At 36.6% G+C, this 15337-nt stretch overlaps 1 protein-coding gene across 1 annotated transcript; it reads right to left on the bottom strand.

The window, feature by feature from the left end:
- Nucleotides 1-2466: 2466 nt before the first annotated feature.
- Nucleotides 2467-15138, bottom strand: LOC149256850 (putative LRR receptor-like serine/threonine-protein kinase At1g67720). The gene is made up of 10 exons (XM_089455484.1): nucleotides 14831-15138; nucleotides 6411-6479; nucleotides 5168-5239; nucleotides 4904-5031; nucleotides 3848-4008; nucleotides 3606-3732; nucleotides 3447-3515; nucleotides 3156-3345; nucleotides 2927-3059; nucleotides 2467-2805 (listed from the first exon to the last, which is right to left on the bottom strand). The coding sequence occupies exons 1-10, from the start codon at nucleotides 15136-15138 to the stop codon at nucleotides 2467-2469; spliced, it is 1596 nt and encodes a 531-aa protein (XP_089311610.1).
- Nucleotides 15139-15337: the final 199 nt, after the last annotated feature.

Raw genomic sequence — 15337 nt, 5'->3', positions numbered from 1 at the left:
TGAGAGCGGTGTTGTCCATAGCAGCACAAAACAAGTGGAAAGTTTACCAAATGGACGTGAAGTCAACATTCCTAAATGGAGTGTTAATGGAAGAGGTTTACATTGAACAACCTCTAGGCTATGAAAATAAAGGCCAAGACTACAAAGTGTGCAGATTGAAGAAAGTTCTTTATGGGCTGAAGCAAGCACCAAGAGCGTGGTACAGTAGGATAGATTCCTATCTACTGGAAAATGGATTTGAAAAATGTGAGGGAGAACCCACCCTCTACATCAAAGAAAATGATGGTAAATTACTAATTGTTGTGTTATATGTTGATGATGTTATCTTCACAGTAATGATGAATACCTCATTGAAAATTTCAAAGCAGTCACGAAAGAGGAATTTGAAATGACTGACATGGGTTTGCTAAGATACTTCTTAGGAATAGAAGTAGATCAAAATGAAAATGGGATTTTTATCTCACAAGCAAACTATGTTAATGAAGTGTTGGAAAGATTTAACATGCAGGACAACAAGGTAGCAATCACTCCCACAATGATGGGATGAAAACTCAGCAAAGAGGACAGCAGCAAGGATTTTGATCCTAGTTTGTACAAGAGCATAGTTGGCAGCCTCATGTATTTGACTGCAACTAGGCCGGACATAATGCATGTTGTTAGTTTAATTTCTAGATTCATGGAGAGGCCAAAAGAAGCACATTGGCATGCAACAAAAAGAATTCTGAGGTATGTTAAGGGTGTTAAAAGAGTTGGCATTTTATATACTGCTTCAGAATGTTCAGATTTAATTGGATACACTGATAGTGATTGGGCTGGAAGTGTAGATGATCGGAAAAGCACATCCGGTTATGTTTTTCACATGGGTTCAGGAGCTATTTCATGGGCTTCTAAAAAACAGCCTATTGTAGCGTTGTCTACAGTAGAGGCTGAATATGTGGCAGCTACAGCAGCAGCATGTCAAGCAGTTTGGATGAGAAGGATGTTAAGGAGCTTATGCCAAGAGCAAACAAAAGGAACTGTGATTTTTTGTGACAATAGCTCAGCTATAGCATTATCCAAGAATGTTGTGTTTCATAAGAGAACGAAACACATTGACACAAGGTTTCATTACATCAAAGAGTTGGTAAACAATGGAAAAATTGTATTAAAACATTGCACGACTCAAGAGCAGGTTGCAGATATTCTGACCAAGCCATTGGGCCAGAAAAGTTTTGAATTTTTAAGGAAATGTCTGGGTATGATTGATAACCCAATAGTTGAAATTAAAGGGGAGTGTTGAAATATAATTTCCACTGTCGTGCAGGGACATCGACGGAAATGCAGTTTTGAAAACTGTCAGTACCATTCCCCGCATCGTTTTTGCTGATTAGCGTTATTTTCCGAAGGGGCTCCGATCAGTGCGATATGACGACACATGGCCATGACACTATTCCAAAATAGCCCATTCCTCAGCCGATAAAGTTTGTGCGATTGGGGGCTCCGGGGATTGCAGTCAACCGTCCGATCAGATCAACGGTAATAGCAGTAGGGTACATGGTTCTTGGTTATCAGGCTCACCTCCGTGCGATTGACGTGAAGTTTTTTGTTGACTGTCAGTTTTTTGTCAGCAAAGAAATAAATGAAAGTTAATGTGAATGGTATTCGATTGGTAAAGTTTTCAATTTTAAATGAAAGTTAATGTGAATGGTATTCAATTGGTAAAGTTTTCAATTTTATTTTTTTTTATGCACGAAAGTATGGCAAATTAAAAAAAGGTATGGTCATTTTTAAAAAAATATACCCAATGTAATATGTAAAAAATAAAATAAAAAAGCTTGTGTCATTTTGTTTTGTTGTTGTTTAAGGAGATACAGGAGAAGCAAGAAAATTTTCTATTTGTTTGTTGAAGGAATGTAAATTCGCAGCAGCAAATGTAGTGGCTCGTTAAATGAAATGCAGTGTAAAAGTGCGGCAGCACAAATGTAATTTTTTTTTTGTAATACGCAGCATAGCCTATGAAGAAGTGAAAAAGGGGGATTTTTTTAGAGGAGTTTGAGTTGAATGTTTTTACAGCAGTAAATGTAAGTTTTATTTTTACACATAATAGTGTAAAAATATATTTTTGCAGCCGAAACATAGTAGTTTGTTTTGTGGAAAAATAAATTTTTGGAGCTGAAACATAGTAATTTGTTTTGTGGAAGTTCTTGGAGAATCCCTTTGGCAGAGGAAGAATTTATAACAGCAGTTATTTTTAATGAATACAAGTATTCTTTGAGCATGTATAAATCTCTGTCTTCAGCGAACAAATTTTGATCCTGTGCTTAAAACAGAGCATTAATTCTCTGTTCATTTTTTTTGTTTGAAATTACCAGAAAGATCCATGACATAGGTACTATCTGTTATTATATTTATTAATACAAAAGAAGAAAAAAAAAAAAAATAGTTTGTGTTCTGTTCGGCCCTCTCATTCGATCCGTATCTGCGAAGTTATCTTCCTACATTTGGCATGTTGCAGCTGTTATCAGTCCACTCCATTCCTTCGCGTTTACTTGAATTCGCCTCTCCACTCGATACATCCCCATTTTGGATGCCAATCTCTGCAATCGAAATACAATCCTTGCCCTCCTCAACTTTGAGAGCCTCTTCGAGTTCCGCCACTACCTCACTCATAGTCGGCCTACATGACGGTAAAGCCTGAACACATCTCATCGCTATTTTGGCAACATTGCTCACAGATTTCATGTCGTAACCTCCACACAACCTCTTGTCTATCACATCTATTATCTTGCCACCATTTTCATCGGTCTCTAGTAGATACGGTGTCACCTGTAAATATGTCACGCCAATACTTATTGTTAGTCTGTAGCAGAAGACGCACTACTAAATATTCTGCTCTCAGTGTTGTTAAATATTTATATTTTGGATGATTGATAATAAAGTTCCTTACCCATCGAACAATGTTTAGTTCTTCTTCAGGTAAATTTGTATCTATGGGTGCCCTACCGGATAATATCTCTAACAACACCACTCCAAAGCTATACACATCACTCTTCTCCGTCAACATTTGAGTGTTGAAATACCTGTGAAAGTTTGTCACCAACAAAAATTAACAAATACGGTACGATTGCCTCTACACATAATAAAAAATATTGTTGCAAAGAGAGTAAGCTACATACTCTGGATCCAGATATCCGAATGTTCCTTTCACTACAGTGGTAACATGAGTAGCCTCCCCATCAATTGTCATCTTTGAAAGACCGAAATCCGCTAATTTTCCATTCAAATTGCTGTCCAAAAGGATGTTGGCGGTCTTGACGTCCCTGTGAATTATCTTCGGGTTGCAACCCACGTGCAAGTATTCCAGGCCTTTGCATACAAATCCAATTAGATATACTGTTACTTATTGATTTACTCCTATTTTACCGTAATTAATACTGAAAACAATGAGCGTTACGAGAAATAGTTACCTTGCGCTGCATGTAAAGCTATTTTGAGCCTTCTTTTCCAATTTAGTTCCGAATTTTCTGCACGGGGACCTGAACAAGAAAACAGGGACCAAACACTTGCCGTTACCGTTGCCTATTCTATCGACTGAAAGAAACATATTTTCCAGCAATACAATTTACCGTGAAGGTGGTCTCTTAGGGAACCTCCCGACATGTGCTCGTAGATCAGCATAACTCCTTTGGTTTCATTACAGTATCCCAATAAGGATACTAGGTTCCTGTGATTGATTTTAGAAAGAAGATCAACCTGTTGATGATGAGATGCATATTTAATAGTTAGGGTGCAGCCAAAACTGATATTCCTAGAATGGACACAAATTGGACCTTATTATATCTGAGAATGAACGACCTCATTCAAGAACTTTCACAGCTATAGCTTTTCCGTTTGGCAATTCACCAAAGAACACCGATCCAAATCCACCTCGTCCAATCTCCTCGCTAAAGTTTTTTGTGGCAACATCTATTTCATGTAGAGTAAAGCCACGGGAGTTGGTTGGATTTGGCACCATAATCATTGAGTATTCTGCAAAATCATCCACATGCATAGATCATCTTCCATATATAAGGAAAGGATTTTCATGAAGGGTAATAAAAATATTATAGAAATTTTAATATTGACCTTGGTTCCACCATTTTCTTTATGCACTGCTGTGCAAAACCACACATGGTTTTTCTTGCTCCACTGTTTTTCAAAATGCCACCCAAAACATTACCACTCTGTTCTTCCTATATTTTCTCGCACTGCTGTGCACACATCTCTGGTTCTATTTCGCTGCTGCGAACACACCAATATTCTTTACCTCCCGTGTGCCATACAAAATAATACAGAGCACACTATATTTTTTACTTTGTTCCTCTTTCAAATAGTCAAATGTTACTTTTACGTGCCGTAAAATATTTTTAACACCCATGCCTTTCTTTAAATGCACCATACCTCCGATACATATAAAAACATTAAAATTTAAATCACCTACCAATACTTCTACGGGCACATTAACTACATTATTATTGGCGGTCAACACAAAATTGAATTCACTCCACCCAAGGCTTTTAATATAGACTCGTATGCATCTTCAATCAATCAACGGACGAAAATACGGGAGCAGATCCTACGGTGGAGAAAGATATCAGAAGCCCTCACTTGAGTGAACGATAGCTCCGGATATGTCAGAGTTGCTTAAGTCACGCGAGAGCACCAAAACGCATCGGAGGCCAATATACGGAAACTGCTTTTCATTGGATGGCGGTGCGATATCCCTTGGCGTTTTTATGGTTTCGTTCGGTGGTTTTGGGCTGCGTAATTAGGGAGCGTTGAAATTATGATTTCAACAGGTTTAGAAAAGGGTTTGTTTCTTTTTCAACCCCACTCCTTCCAATGGCTCCATTTCCCCATAATTTTTTGCCCTGCACAACAATACCCGCTGTCAATGCTAAAGCAATGATTCCGCTGAGTGTTATTCGGAGGACAACCTTCAGATTACTCCGCCGACTGTTATTCGGAAAGCATTTCCTCTTAGTCATACGTAGGTAGGGGTTTCCTGAGTAACTGCAACACATCGGACGGATATTTTCCATTAATTAACTCGATTGCTTAGTATGGAAAAGAAAATAACTTCTGAACCTCAGAATCTTAACTTGGGGGTGTGTAGAAAAATAAGAAATATAAAATAGTATGCTATTACTTCAATTTTACGGAACTATTGACCAGAAGTCGCTCAGGGATTTCACCGCTGAATTCATTGTTTGCTATATTCCTGCATTCGAATAGGACGAAAATATTTAATGCAAAATTATTATTAATTTAATTTTAAATAAAAATTTAGAAAATAAATAAATAAAAACCAGATAAGCTGTTGTTTCTCTTTTTTAAATATCTGCAAAATAATCCAAATAAAGAAACCCACGGCGGCTCCAAAATGGTTAAAGGGATTCTATTTGATATTGGTCCTGTAAAACGATTATTGTTTAAACATAAATAAAGTTCTCTTCAAAACTTAATAAGAAAGATATATATAACAAATATATATATATATATATATATATATATATATATATATATATATGAGACATTATTTATGAAACAAAATTATGTTTTTAATTAATCTGAGAGAGTTCTTAAAAACGTTATATAAATTATTAAGTTTTAAAAACTTATTTAATTTCTTTATTTTAAATTATTAAACGTATTCATTAAATTAAATATAGTTAATCTTACATTTTTTCTCATTATTTCTCTTTTTATAACTATATTTGATATACATTTTTCAACTCAAAACACTTATATTAATAAAGGTAGATGTGATTGTGCTAATTTTAAAAATATTTCATAATTTATTGACTTGTTTAAATATTGAAAATTGATATTTTTAGTGTTGTTTTTTGAATTTTTTTTGTCAGAAAAAATATTTGAGGTTAAATATTGATTTGTGTTATTTAAATTGGTTTTTGCACTGTATATATGGATTCAGCGCCAGAATTACCCATCAAACTTGTGATTTCAATAAATTCCTTCAAAATTTTAAAGAAATTAAACCAAAAAAATGCACAAAAAATTCCAAAAAATTTGACTAAAATAACTTTATTAAAAATAACCATCTCCTTTACTTACTGTTCACGTTCACGGCTATAGACACTAACACATCAACTTCACAACTCACTCTTCATTTTCATTTTCTCTATCCACAACAGAATACAACAGATCGAATCGTTCTGGTCGTCGGAATAATTGTTCTAACATTTCACAGGTGTATGTGTATATATATAAAATTTGGCTAAATACTGAGTGATGTAACTGCAGTAGCTCTAGGGTTAATAATGATATTTGCACTATCCTCTATTAGCCAGAAAACTTAATAATTATTTTCATTTAATTTTTTCTATTAAATTTTAAAAATTAAATAGAAAAGAGAGAAGAGGCAGGCGTACAGTTCTCGAAGAGATGTTAGACCAGATAGCCACTCCAAAGTACCATTCAATTTATTGTTTTGCAAATATCTGCATAGTAACCAAATCAGATTTTAGTTCTACGAATATCATGTACAGCAACAAAAAAAAATACCCACCGAAGTATATTTTAGCTTTACGAATATGTATAGCAACAAAAAGAAGCCACCGAAAAAAAATTGTGTTGTAAAGTTGGTCCAGTGAACTGATTATGGTCGAGTGACCTTCGTAACGCAAATGGTTAATTTGTGTTAAATATTGTATAAGATAGGTTTTTTTATCAAGTTGTTTGCGATTTTTTAAGTTTGATTTGTAGTTTGAGGAGTTATAATTTAAAGTTATTAAGTTTTCAAAGTTATTTTGGATCATGTTAAAAAAATCTAGTCAGTTTAGGGCTGGTGTAGCCTAGGCCTAACACTATCCTAAGAGACTTTGACAAGTTAGATGCCAGTAAGTCACTAGTCCTCAAATCACAAACCTCAAACCTAGACAATAATTATTCCAAAACATTAAACACACATTTACAATGATCTTTTCCACTGACAAAAAAATCTTAAAAACTTTAAATTAAGAAAAAAAAGTTAGACTAGATAGCCACTCAAGAGTACCATTCAAGTTATTGTTTTGTAAATATCTGCATTGTAACCCAAGTAAATTTTTGTTTCTATAAAATATATAGCTGCATTGTAACCCAAGTAAATTTTTGTTTCTATAAAATATATAGAAAGGCCATTTAAACAAAAAAACCACTAATGAATATTCAAACGAATGGATAGAGGCTGCACAGATATTGCAAATTATTCAAGTTCAAATTATTTTCTTTGGAAAGGCCGAACCAGAGTTCCATGTAGAAGACTGGTAAACAGCCCATACTTTCGAACACACCAACAATAATATTTTAAACTACAAAATTAGTCGTGTTTAACAATTTATAGTCGTGTTTCTTCTATATGGAAACAATTTATAATCTTGATTGGTATTTGTTTTACTCTACGATTTCTCATCTAGAGAACTCTTTCGAAAAACTACTTAGAAGTTACACAAACAAACAAAAAGGGGTCTAATTTTGCTTACAGATTTCCTTAATCCAGTGAAGTGTTCAATATCGATAATTTTGCTTACAGATTTCCTTAATCCAGTGAAGTGTTCAATATCGATAGGCGCCGCTCCTGTAAGATTCCTTCCCGCCAAATTTCTGTCAACAATAATATCATCGTGGCATGTTAATGCATGTCTCATGATTTCACGATTTTAACTGTAAACAAATGGGTAAATATTTAAGCTTACCCTATATATTCCACAACAAATCGAAGAATTTAACTTACATTTCAAAAATTGTTACTCCGTGGAAGATTCTACCACAGCCAATTCCGTCCCAGGGTACCAAATAGCAAGGATCAGGAGAAATCCAATCTTTTATGTCAAATCTTCTTTTGATAGCGTTAAGAGCGTCAACTGCACTTCGAAAACTTTGTGAGCCATCGATTATAAATAATATCGGTAATTTACTTATAAGAAATTTATTGGGGGCAAGTCTTACTGTCCTCCTGAGACTGAAATGTTGCCACGTCCGACTGAACTACCTCGTAATTGTTGGAATGTTAATTTCAACTGCAGGTGGCGGACGTGGACGTGGACAATACGGCTGCATCCAAAACCACCGAACAAAACCACAAACCGCCCAGACCATATAGCACCGCCATCCAGGGAAAAGCAGTTTCTGTATGTTTGGCTCAGATGTGAAGACGCGTGGCTCTCACCTGACATCAGCATCTCTTACATATCGGGAGGTAAAGCTCAGCATTAAACGACCTTCCGATATTTTCCTCCACCGTCAGATTTGTTGCCGCGCTCTCCGCCGTCGATTGCCTCAAGGTGCACGGGCCTGCATCAAATTAAATGTTGAGTGGAGTAAATTAAAAGGTTGGTTGACCGACATGGAGGAAACGACATGGTTTTAATGTTTTTACGTAGAATTTGGTGAAGCCTTTTAATATGGGTATGGGCATGCTTTATCATATGTTCTTTTATATATGTTTTTCTATACGGCATGTATTAAAAACATAAATCGTATGCAATAAGTTTTGTTTATGCGTTGACCATTCTTTTGGGTAATGGTATGTAAAAAGAACATAGACACAAGTTAAAAAAAAGAGATGAACGAGCCAAGAAGAAATATGCTCCGTGGGTTGTAATATATGTTGAGCATTTTTTTATGAGAGCTGTGGAGGAGCGTTTTAAAGAAAAGAGAGAATGCACAGCAGTGCATGAAGAAAATACCGAAATGTTATTGTTGCACATGAGATTTGTGTAACGCGCAGCAGCGAAAGAGCAGGGAGTGCTCAGGATGAAGACCAGCACATGAAGCAGGTGAAGACATTGCATAGTAGTGCATAGATTTTATTAATGAAGTGGATTTGCGTTGAAATGCAAAAGAAAAAGAAAAGAATGCATAAGTTTTTTTTGTAATGTGAAAACCAAGGAATGTAAAAAAAAGGGATTTCACTCAGATGTAAATGTAAATTTATTTTACAGAAGTATGTGTAAAATGGTTTTCACAGCAGTGAATGTAAAAAAGGTTTTACAGCAGTAAACCCAGCACAGTGAACTCTCAGGTGGAGAGAAAAGACTGTTTTTGTTTTTGATGGGTGAATGTAAGTTTTGATAAATCCCTCTCAGTAAAGAGGATGAATGTGTATCAGTGTTTTTGTTTTAATGAATAGAAATGTTTTATGGCTGTGTAATGGACTGTTATGAGTATATTTGTTTTTAAAGCTTCCCTGTGCACAAAAGATCCTGGAATAGTGGAAACAGAGTATTGGCTCTGTGGTGTTTGAATATCTGGTTTTGGTATTTTCCCATTGAAAAATACCAAACAGTGGTATCAGAGCTAGTCCAGGCTATTTGAAGACTCAAAGAAGCTGAAGGAAGGTGTGGTTGCAGCAGTCAAACTTCTCCAGCAGTGTGAAGTCTCAGCCAAAAGCATTAAGGTATTCCTCAAGCTTTCCTTTGTGTTACTGTTGAAGGAACAGTCAGTGATTTAAAAGAAAACACAGTCAAGTATTTGAAGCCTAGTTAAGAATGACAAGGTCAAAGAAGAAACCCTCCAGGCCTGTTAAAAATGTGTCTCCCCCTTCTACTAAACTAGAAGGCAATCCATTAGCATACATTTTATTTGAAACCCCTAAGTTTGATGGAAACTTTGATGTATGGGAAATAATGATGAGGGCCTTCCTAATATCTGAGGGGATTGAAGTCTGGGAGTCAGTGATTGATGACAGCAAGATGGATAAAGAATCCATGGAGTATGATGCACAAGCAGCAAAACTAATCTTGGATGGACTGCCTGATTTTGTGAAGAAGAATCTAGGAAAATACTCATCAGCAAAGGATATATGGGACAGACTGCATGACCTTCATGCAAAGGGAGCACTGACCATGACAATGAGTCAAGAAGAACCCGTCATAGAAGCTGAGAATGAAAAGCTTGACCTCATCAAGCTTCAGGTAAAAGAAAGGGACGAAGAGCTTGTCAAGCTGAAGAAGGAGCTTGACCAATGCAAGAGGAAACATCATGAAGAAGTCATGTCTATGACAAATCAGTTGAACAGAGCAAAGAAGCAGGAAGATGTCTTGACAAGTGAACTTGAACAAAGACACAAGAGAGTGAACAAACTTGTAGAAGAGATTGGACAGTACAAGGTAGAGGTCTCCTCCCTTAAGTCTGATCTACAAGAAGCCAGGAAGCAGGCACAAGAAGCTGAAAACAAGATGGAGAGCAGTCAAGCAGAAATCTCCAAAATAAAGACAGACATCATCTCTCTTAAAGTAGCAGCAGCTGAAGCTACTTGTAGCAAAGAAGAAACTGAGGAACAACTAGCAAAGAAAAATAATGAATGTGAAAAGTTAGAAGAAGAGATTGTCCTCCTCAGGAAAAAGGTTGAAGGGATGAACAAAATCATGAAGAGTTCTCAAGCCTTGGATGATATGCTCAGCTATCACAGATATCCATCTGATAAATCAGGACTTGGGTATGTAGGTGAATCCTCAAACAAGGATGAGGATGCTTTAAGCAAAGGAGATGTGAAGAAGCCAGAAAGAAGTTGTGAAACTCCTAGTTCCAGCAAAGGCAAGGAGAAAAATGAAGGCTGCAATAGAAGAAATCCCGCTCCAAGAAGAAAACCAGCTCCAAGAAGAAATGTAGCTGATGTCAAAGAGGCAAGAGGCAATGGTCATCAACAGAGAATCTCAAGGCAGCAAGGCTTCAGAAGTACATCAAGGAAACCTCCATCTCTAAGGTACCAAAGTTCATTTTATGGTTATTGTTATCCTTGTTCAAACTTTGGTCATATGGCAAAAGACTGTAGAGCATTTCATAAAGATAGATGTTGTGGTCTTCGACAACCTCCAAGAAACAATTTTAGAAGAAATCATGAAATTTCATTCATGAAAAATGTAGAATGTTTTAAGTGTCATAACATTGGGCATATGGCACGTGACTGTAACTTGACATGGGCTCTTACACAAGCTAGACCCATGCAAAAGAAGAAAGTTACACAAGTATGGAGAAGAAAAGAAATACAATGTGAAAGCCCCTTAAGCAACGCAGCTGATCTAAGTTTGTTTTGAGAAAACTTGCCAAAAGAAGACAAGCATACATTAAAGGGGGGCTTGTAATTTTTTGTTTGCTGAACTGTATTAACAGTCATTTGTTGATGGAGGATGTATTGCAGCGCAGCAGTTGCAAATGAAATCTTTGTTAATCCCTCTAGAAGGAAATATGCAGCAGTGATGAAATCAGCAATGTTTTTGCTTTGTGTTTATGCAATATGCACATAAATGCATAAAGAAGAAAAGATGGCAGCGCTGAAATGTAAAGAGCAGCAGCGAGATAAGAGAAAAATGCAAAGCATGGAAACCCTCACAGCAGTGGGAAGACAGAACATAAAACAGCAGTTTGGAAATTTTTTTATGGAGCACATGGATTAGAATGAACAGCAGTTTGAAATTTTTTTGTGGTGCACATGCATTGAAATGCATAGCAATGGAATGTAGTTTCCCTTCTATGTAATGTGAGAGAACATACTCACAGCAGAGTGAGTATAATACACAGCAGATGAAATGTTTTGTATTGGGAATGAAAATGCAAAGCAGTGAGAAGAAAATGAGAAGAAGGCAAAACGCAGCAGAGCGTAAATGCCCAGTGGCTGAGAATGCAATTAAATTTTTCACACAACAGTGAAAAATGTAATATTTTTTTTGTATGCAATGCAACATGCGCAGAAATGCCTAAAGAAAAACAGGGACAGCAGATTTTTAATGCACACTAGATGTATAAGAATGTGTGTGGCAGCAGAAAGCCAAAGGAATTGCACAGTAGTGCATTGTGTAAAAAAAATGAAGACTAAGATTGTGTGAAGCAAGGGTGCATGAGAAAATGCAGCAACCTGTGTTATTTTTGTGTGGAGAATGAAGTGCCAAGAGTATGGGCATAGCAGTATGATGAAACAAAAAGGCAGCGACAGTGCAAATTGCAGAGGCAACGCAACAGCAAATAAAAAACCAGGGATGACAGTCTATGGTTATGGGTATGGACAGCAGTGAATATGAAAAATGCAGCAGCAAGAAGTTATGGACAGCAGCATGATGGCAAGAAGGAGAAGCACACAACAATGCAAATGTGAAAAATGCAACAGCAAGAAGTTTTGAACAGCAGCACATGCAAAAGAAATTTTCCTTACAGCAGTAAAGATAAATGTAATGAATTTGTTGTTCATTGAGTTGAAATGCAATATATGCAACAACAGTGAGTGTAAGAAATGTTTACACACAATAGTGTAAACTTGTAAATTGGGACAGTGTAATTGTTCCAAGAAAGACAGAGTATTTTGTCTTTGAAAAGTGCAGAAGCAGTGCAAGTGTAGACACAACAGTGTGGGGTAGACACAACAAAGAAGATGGCACAACAGTGCAGCAGAGAATATGCAGCAGCATAAAAGAACATTGTAATGAGTTTGCACACACAACAGTGCAATGATTGTTTGTTTTGGAACTGCACTTGAAGCAGTCATTTGGTAAATCCCTCTATCAAGAGGATGATGCTTTTCAGCATAGTCATTGGTGAATCCCTCTATTGAGAGGAAGATACTCTTTAGCATAGTTTGGTAAATCCCTCTGTTAAGAGGAAGATGTTTTTACAACAGGTGAATCCCTCTGTCATGAGGAAGGTGCTCTTCAACACATTGTTATGGTGAATCCCTCTGTCATGAGGAAGGTGCTCTTAAGCACAGTTTCAGGTTAATCCCTCTATTAAGACGAAGACAACTTTGTTTGTTTATGAACTGCATCAGAAGCAGTTGGTGAATCCCTCTATGTGAGGAAGATATTTTTCTAACAACAGTGTTGGGGAATCCCTCCATGTGAGGAAGTGCTTGGGTAAGATTGAATGCCCAACAGTTGAAATTAAAGGGGAGTGTTGGAATGTTAATTCCAACTGCAGGTGGCGGACGTGGACAATACGGCTGCACCCAAAACCACCGAACAAAACCACAAACCGCCCAGACCATATCACACCGCCATCCAGGGAAAAGCAGTTTCCGTATGTTTGGCTCCGATGCAATTTGGTGAAGACGCGTGGCTCTCACCTGACATCAGCATCTCTGACATATCGGGAGGTAAAGCTCAGCATTAAACGACCTTCCGATATTTTCCTCCACCGTCAGATTTTTTGCCGCGCTCTCCGCCGTCGATCGCCTCAAGGTGCACGGGCCTGCATCAAATTAAATGTTGTGTGGAGTAAATTAAAAGCTTGGTTGACCGCCGTGGAGGAAACGACATGGTTTTAATGTTTTTACGTAGAATTTGGTGAAGCCTTTTAATATGGGTATGGGCATGCTTTATCATATGTTCTTTTATATATGTTTTTCTATACGGCATGTATTAAAAACATAAATCGTATGCAATAAGTTTTGTTTATGCGTTGACCATTCTTTTGGGTAATGGTATGTAAAAAGAACATAGACACAAGTTAAAAAAAAGAGATGAACGAGCCAAGAAGAAATATGCTCCGTGGGTTGTAATATATGTTGAGCATTTTTTTATGAGAGCTGTGGAGGAGCGTTTTAAAGAAAAGAGAGAATGCATAGCAGTGCATGAAGAAAATACCGAAATGTTATTGTTGCACATGATATTTGTGTAACGCGCAGCAACGAAAGAGCAGGGAGTGCTCAGGATGAAGACCAACACATGAAGCAGGTGAAGACATTGCATAGTAGTGCATAGATTTTATTAATGAAGTGGATTTGCGTTGAAATGCAAAAGAAAAGAATGCATAAGTTTTTTTTGTAATGTGAAAACCCAGGAATGTAAAAAAAAGGGATTTCACTCAGATGTAAATGTAAATTTATTTTACAGAAGTATGTGTAAATTTTTTTTCACAGCAGTGAATGTAAAAAGGGTTTTACAGCAGTAAACCCAGCACAGTGAACTCTCAGGTGGAGAGAAAAGACAGTTTTTGTTTTTGATGGGTGAATGTAAGTTTTGATAAATCCCTCTCAGTAAAGAGGATGAATGTGTATCAGTGTTTTTGTTTTAATGAATAGAAATGTTTTATGGCTGTGTAATGGACTGTTATGAGTATATTTGTTTTTAAAGCTTCCATGTGCACAAAAGATCCTGGAACAGTGGAAACAGAGCATTGGCTCTGTGGTGTTTGAATATCTGGTTTTGGTATTTTCCCATTGAAAAATACCAAACAGTAATACTCATATGCATTGATTATAGGAAGGGTGGAGTCATTGCCCTCAAGAAGTTTAAAAAAATTTGGTAAACTATCTGATTGGATTCTAACCTCTTGAGCAGAATAATTTCCTACTAATGTAATGTTTTCTTGCATTGATACACCCTGTATGACGACTGAAAAAGATCTTGATTTAGACATATTCAGCGTCGGCTCGATCTCTGCAAAATATAAAAGCAGTAATGCTTCTTCCCCAGATTTGGATGGTGTCGAATCTTGCAATGGAAAGGAGTCCCAGCTGCTTACAACACACGCAGTTTGCAAGACATCAGCAGGAGGATGGTTTTTGGCATTGGTTGTTGAAATAGGCTTTTTTGAACTTATATTTTGTAAATAATGTACATAGCCAAAATCTGGATCTATTTTGTCGAAGGGTGTCCAAATGCGGTCGAATTTGTCATGAGGATATCTGCTAATTAATCAACCACAAAAAGCTATGCATGTCAATCATTACCCAAAAAATATTGCAACTGCTCAACCGGAATGTATCAAAATTACTTCAAATATCAGTAAGTCCCATTAGTACAGGTGGAAGTGCTAGATTTAAATTTATTACCATTTATTCTTCTGGGTTGATTTCCATGGGTAAATTCAAAATGCTCACCTCACCGTCGAATTTCCACCAACGTCATATCTTCGTTCTGCAAACAAGATTGATCCTTGCTGAGCGTCTGTATACATGTCATCTTGGAGCCTCCTGATCTCGATAGCAGAGATAAAAGGATCACCATCAGTCTCGGAGGTTCTGACAAGGCAAATGTACAACACTCTGCCTTTGGTAACCAATATATTTTCGTAAAAACTTGGTTTATTCTGATTTACTGTTACGTTTCGTGAAGCCAGCATATACACTGTCTCAATAGAGAAAGTGAATTCATATGAGTCGCCAGCATATACACTGAAATTTCCCATGGCGAACCATAATCTTAAGAGGTGAGGCACAAATCAACATTGAGTTTGAAGTGGATTGCTAAGCGTGTACCAATAGGTTTGGCATCCTTTTTCTTGAGCTTATTTAGCACCTTCTCAATATATATTATGTGTGACAACCTGTTATAGTAAAACAACAACTGCCATGTTTTGTATTTAAATCATAATAAAAATAATGATC

The sequence above is a fragment of the Pinus tabuliformis genome, chromosome 7, assembly GCF_031772625.1.
Source record: "Pinus tabuliformis cultivar Carrire ecotype Pingquan chromosome 7, CPIR1, whole genome shotgun sequence".
NCBI classification, from domain to species: Eukaryota; Viridiplantae; Streptophyta; class Pinopsida; order Pinales; family Pinaceae; genus Pinus; species Pinus tabuliformis.
The sequence above is the reverse complement of the archived record's forward strand: the minus strand, read 5'-3'. Positions and strand labels throughout refer to the sequence as shown.

What these genes read in the sequence shown, in the direction of transcription:
- LOC149256850 (XM_089455484.1), bottom strand. Translation starts at nt 15,138, where the DNA reads ATGGGAAATTTCAGTGTATATGCTGGCGACTCATATGAATTCACTTTC. An exon ending in AATAGTTCCGTAAAATTGAA is followed by an intron (nt 5,032 to 5,167) that starts GTAATAGCATAC and finishes GATGTGTTGCAG; the next exon opens with TTACTCAGGAAACCCCTACC. An exon ending in CCTAAGAGACCACCTTCACG is followed by an intron (nt 3,516 to 3,605) that starts GTAAATTGTATT and finishes TTTCTTGTTCAG; the next exon opens with GTCCCCGTGCAGAAAATTCG.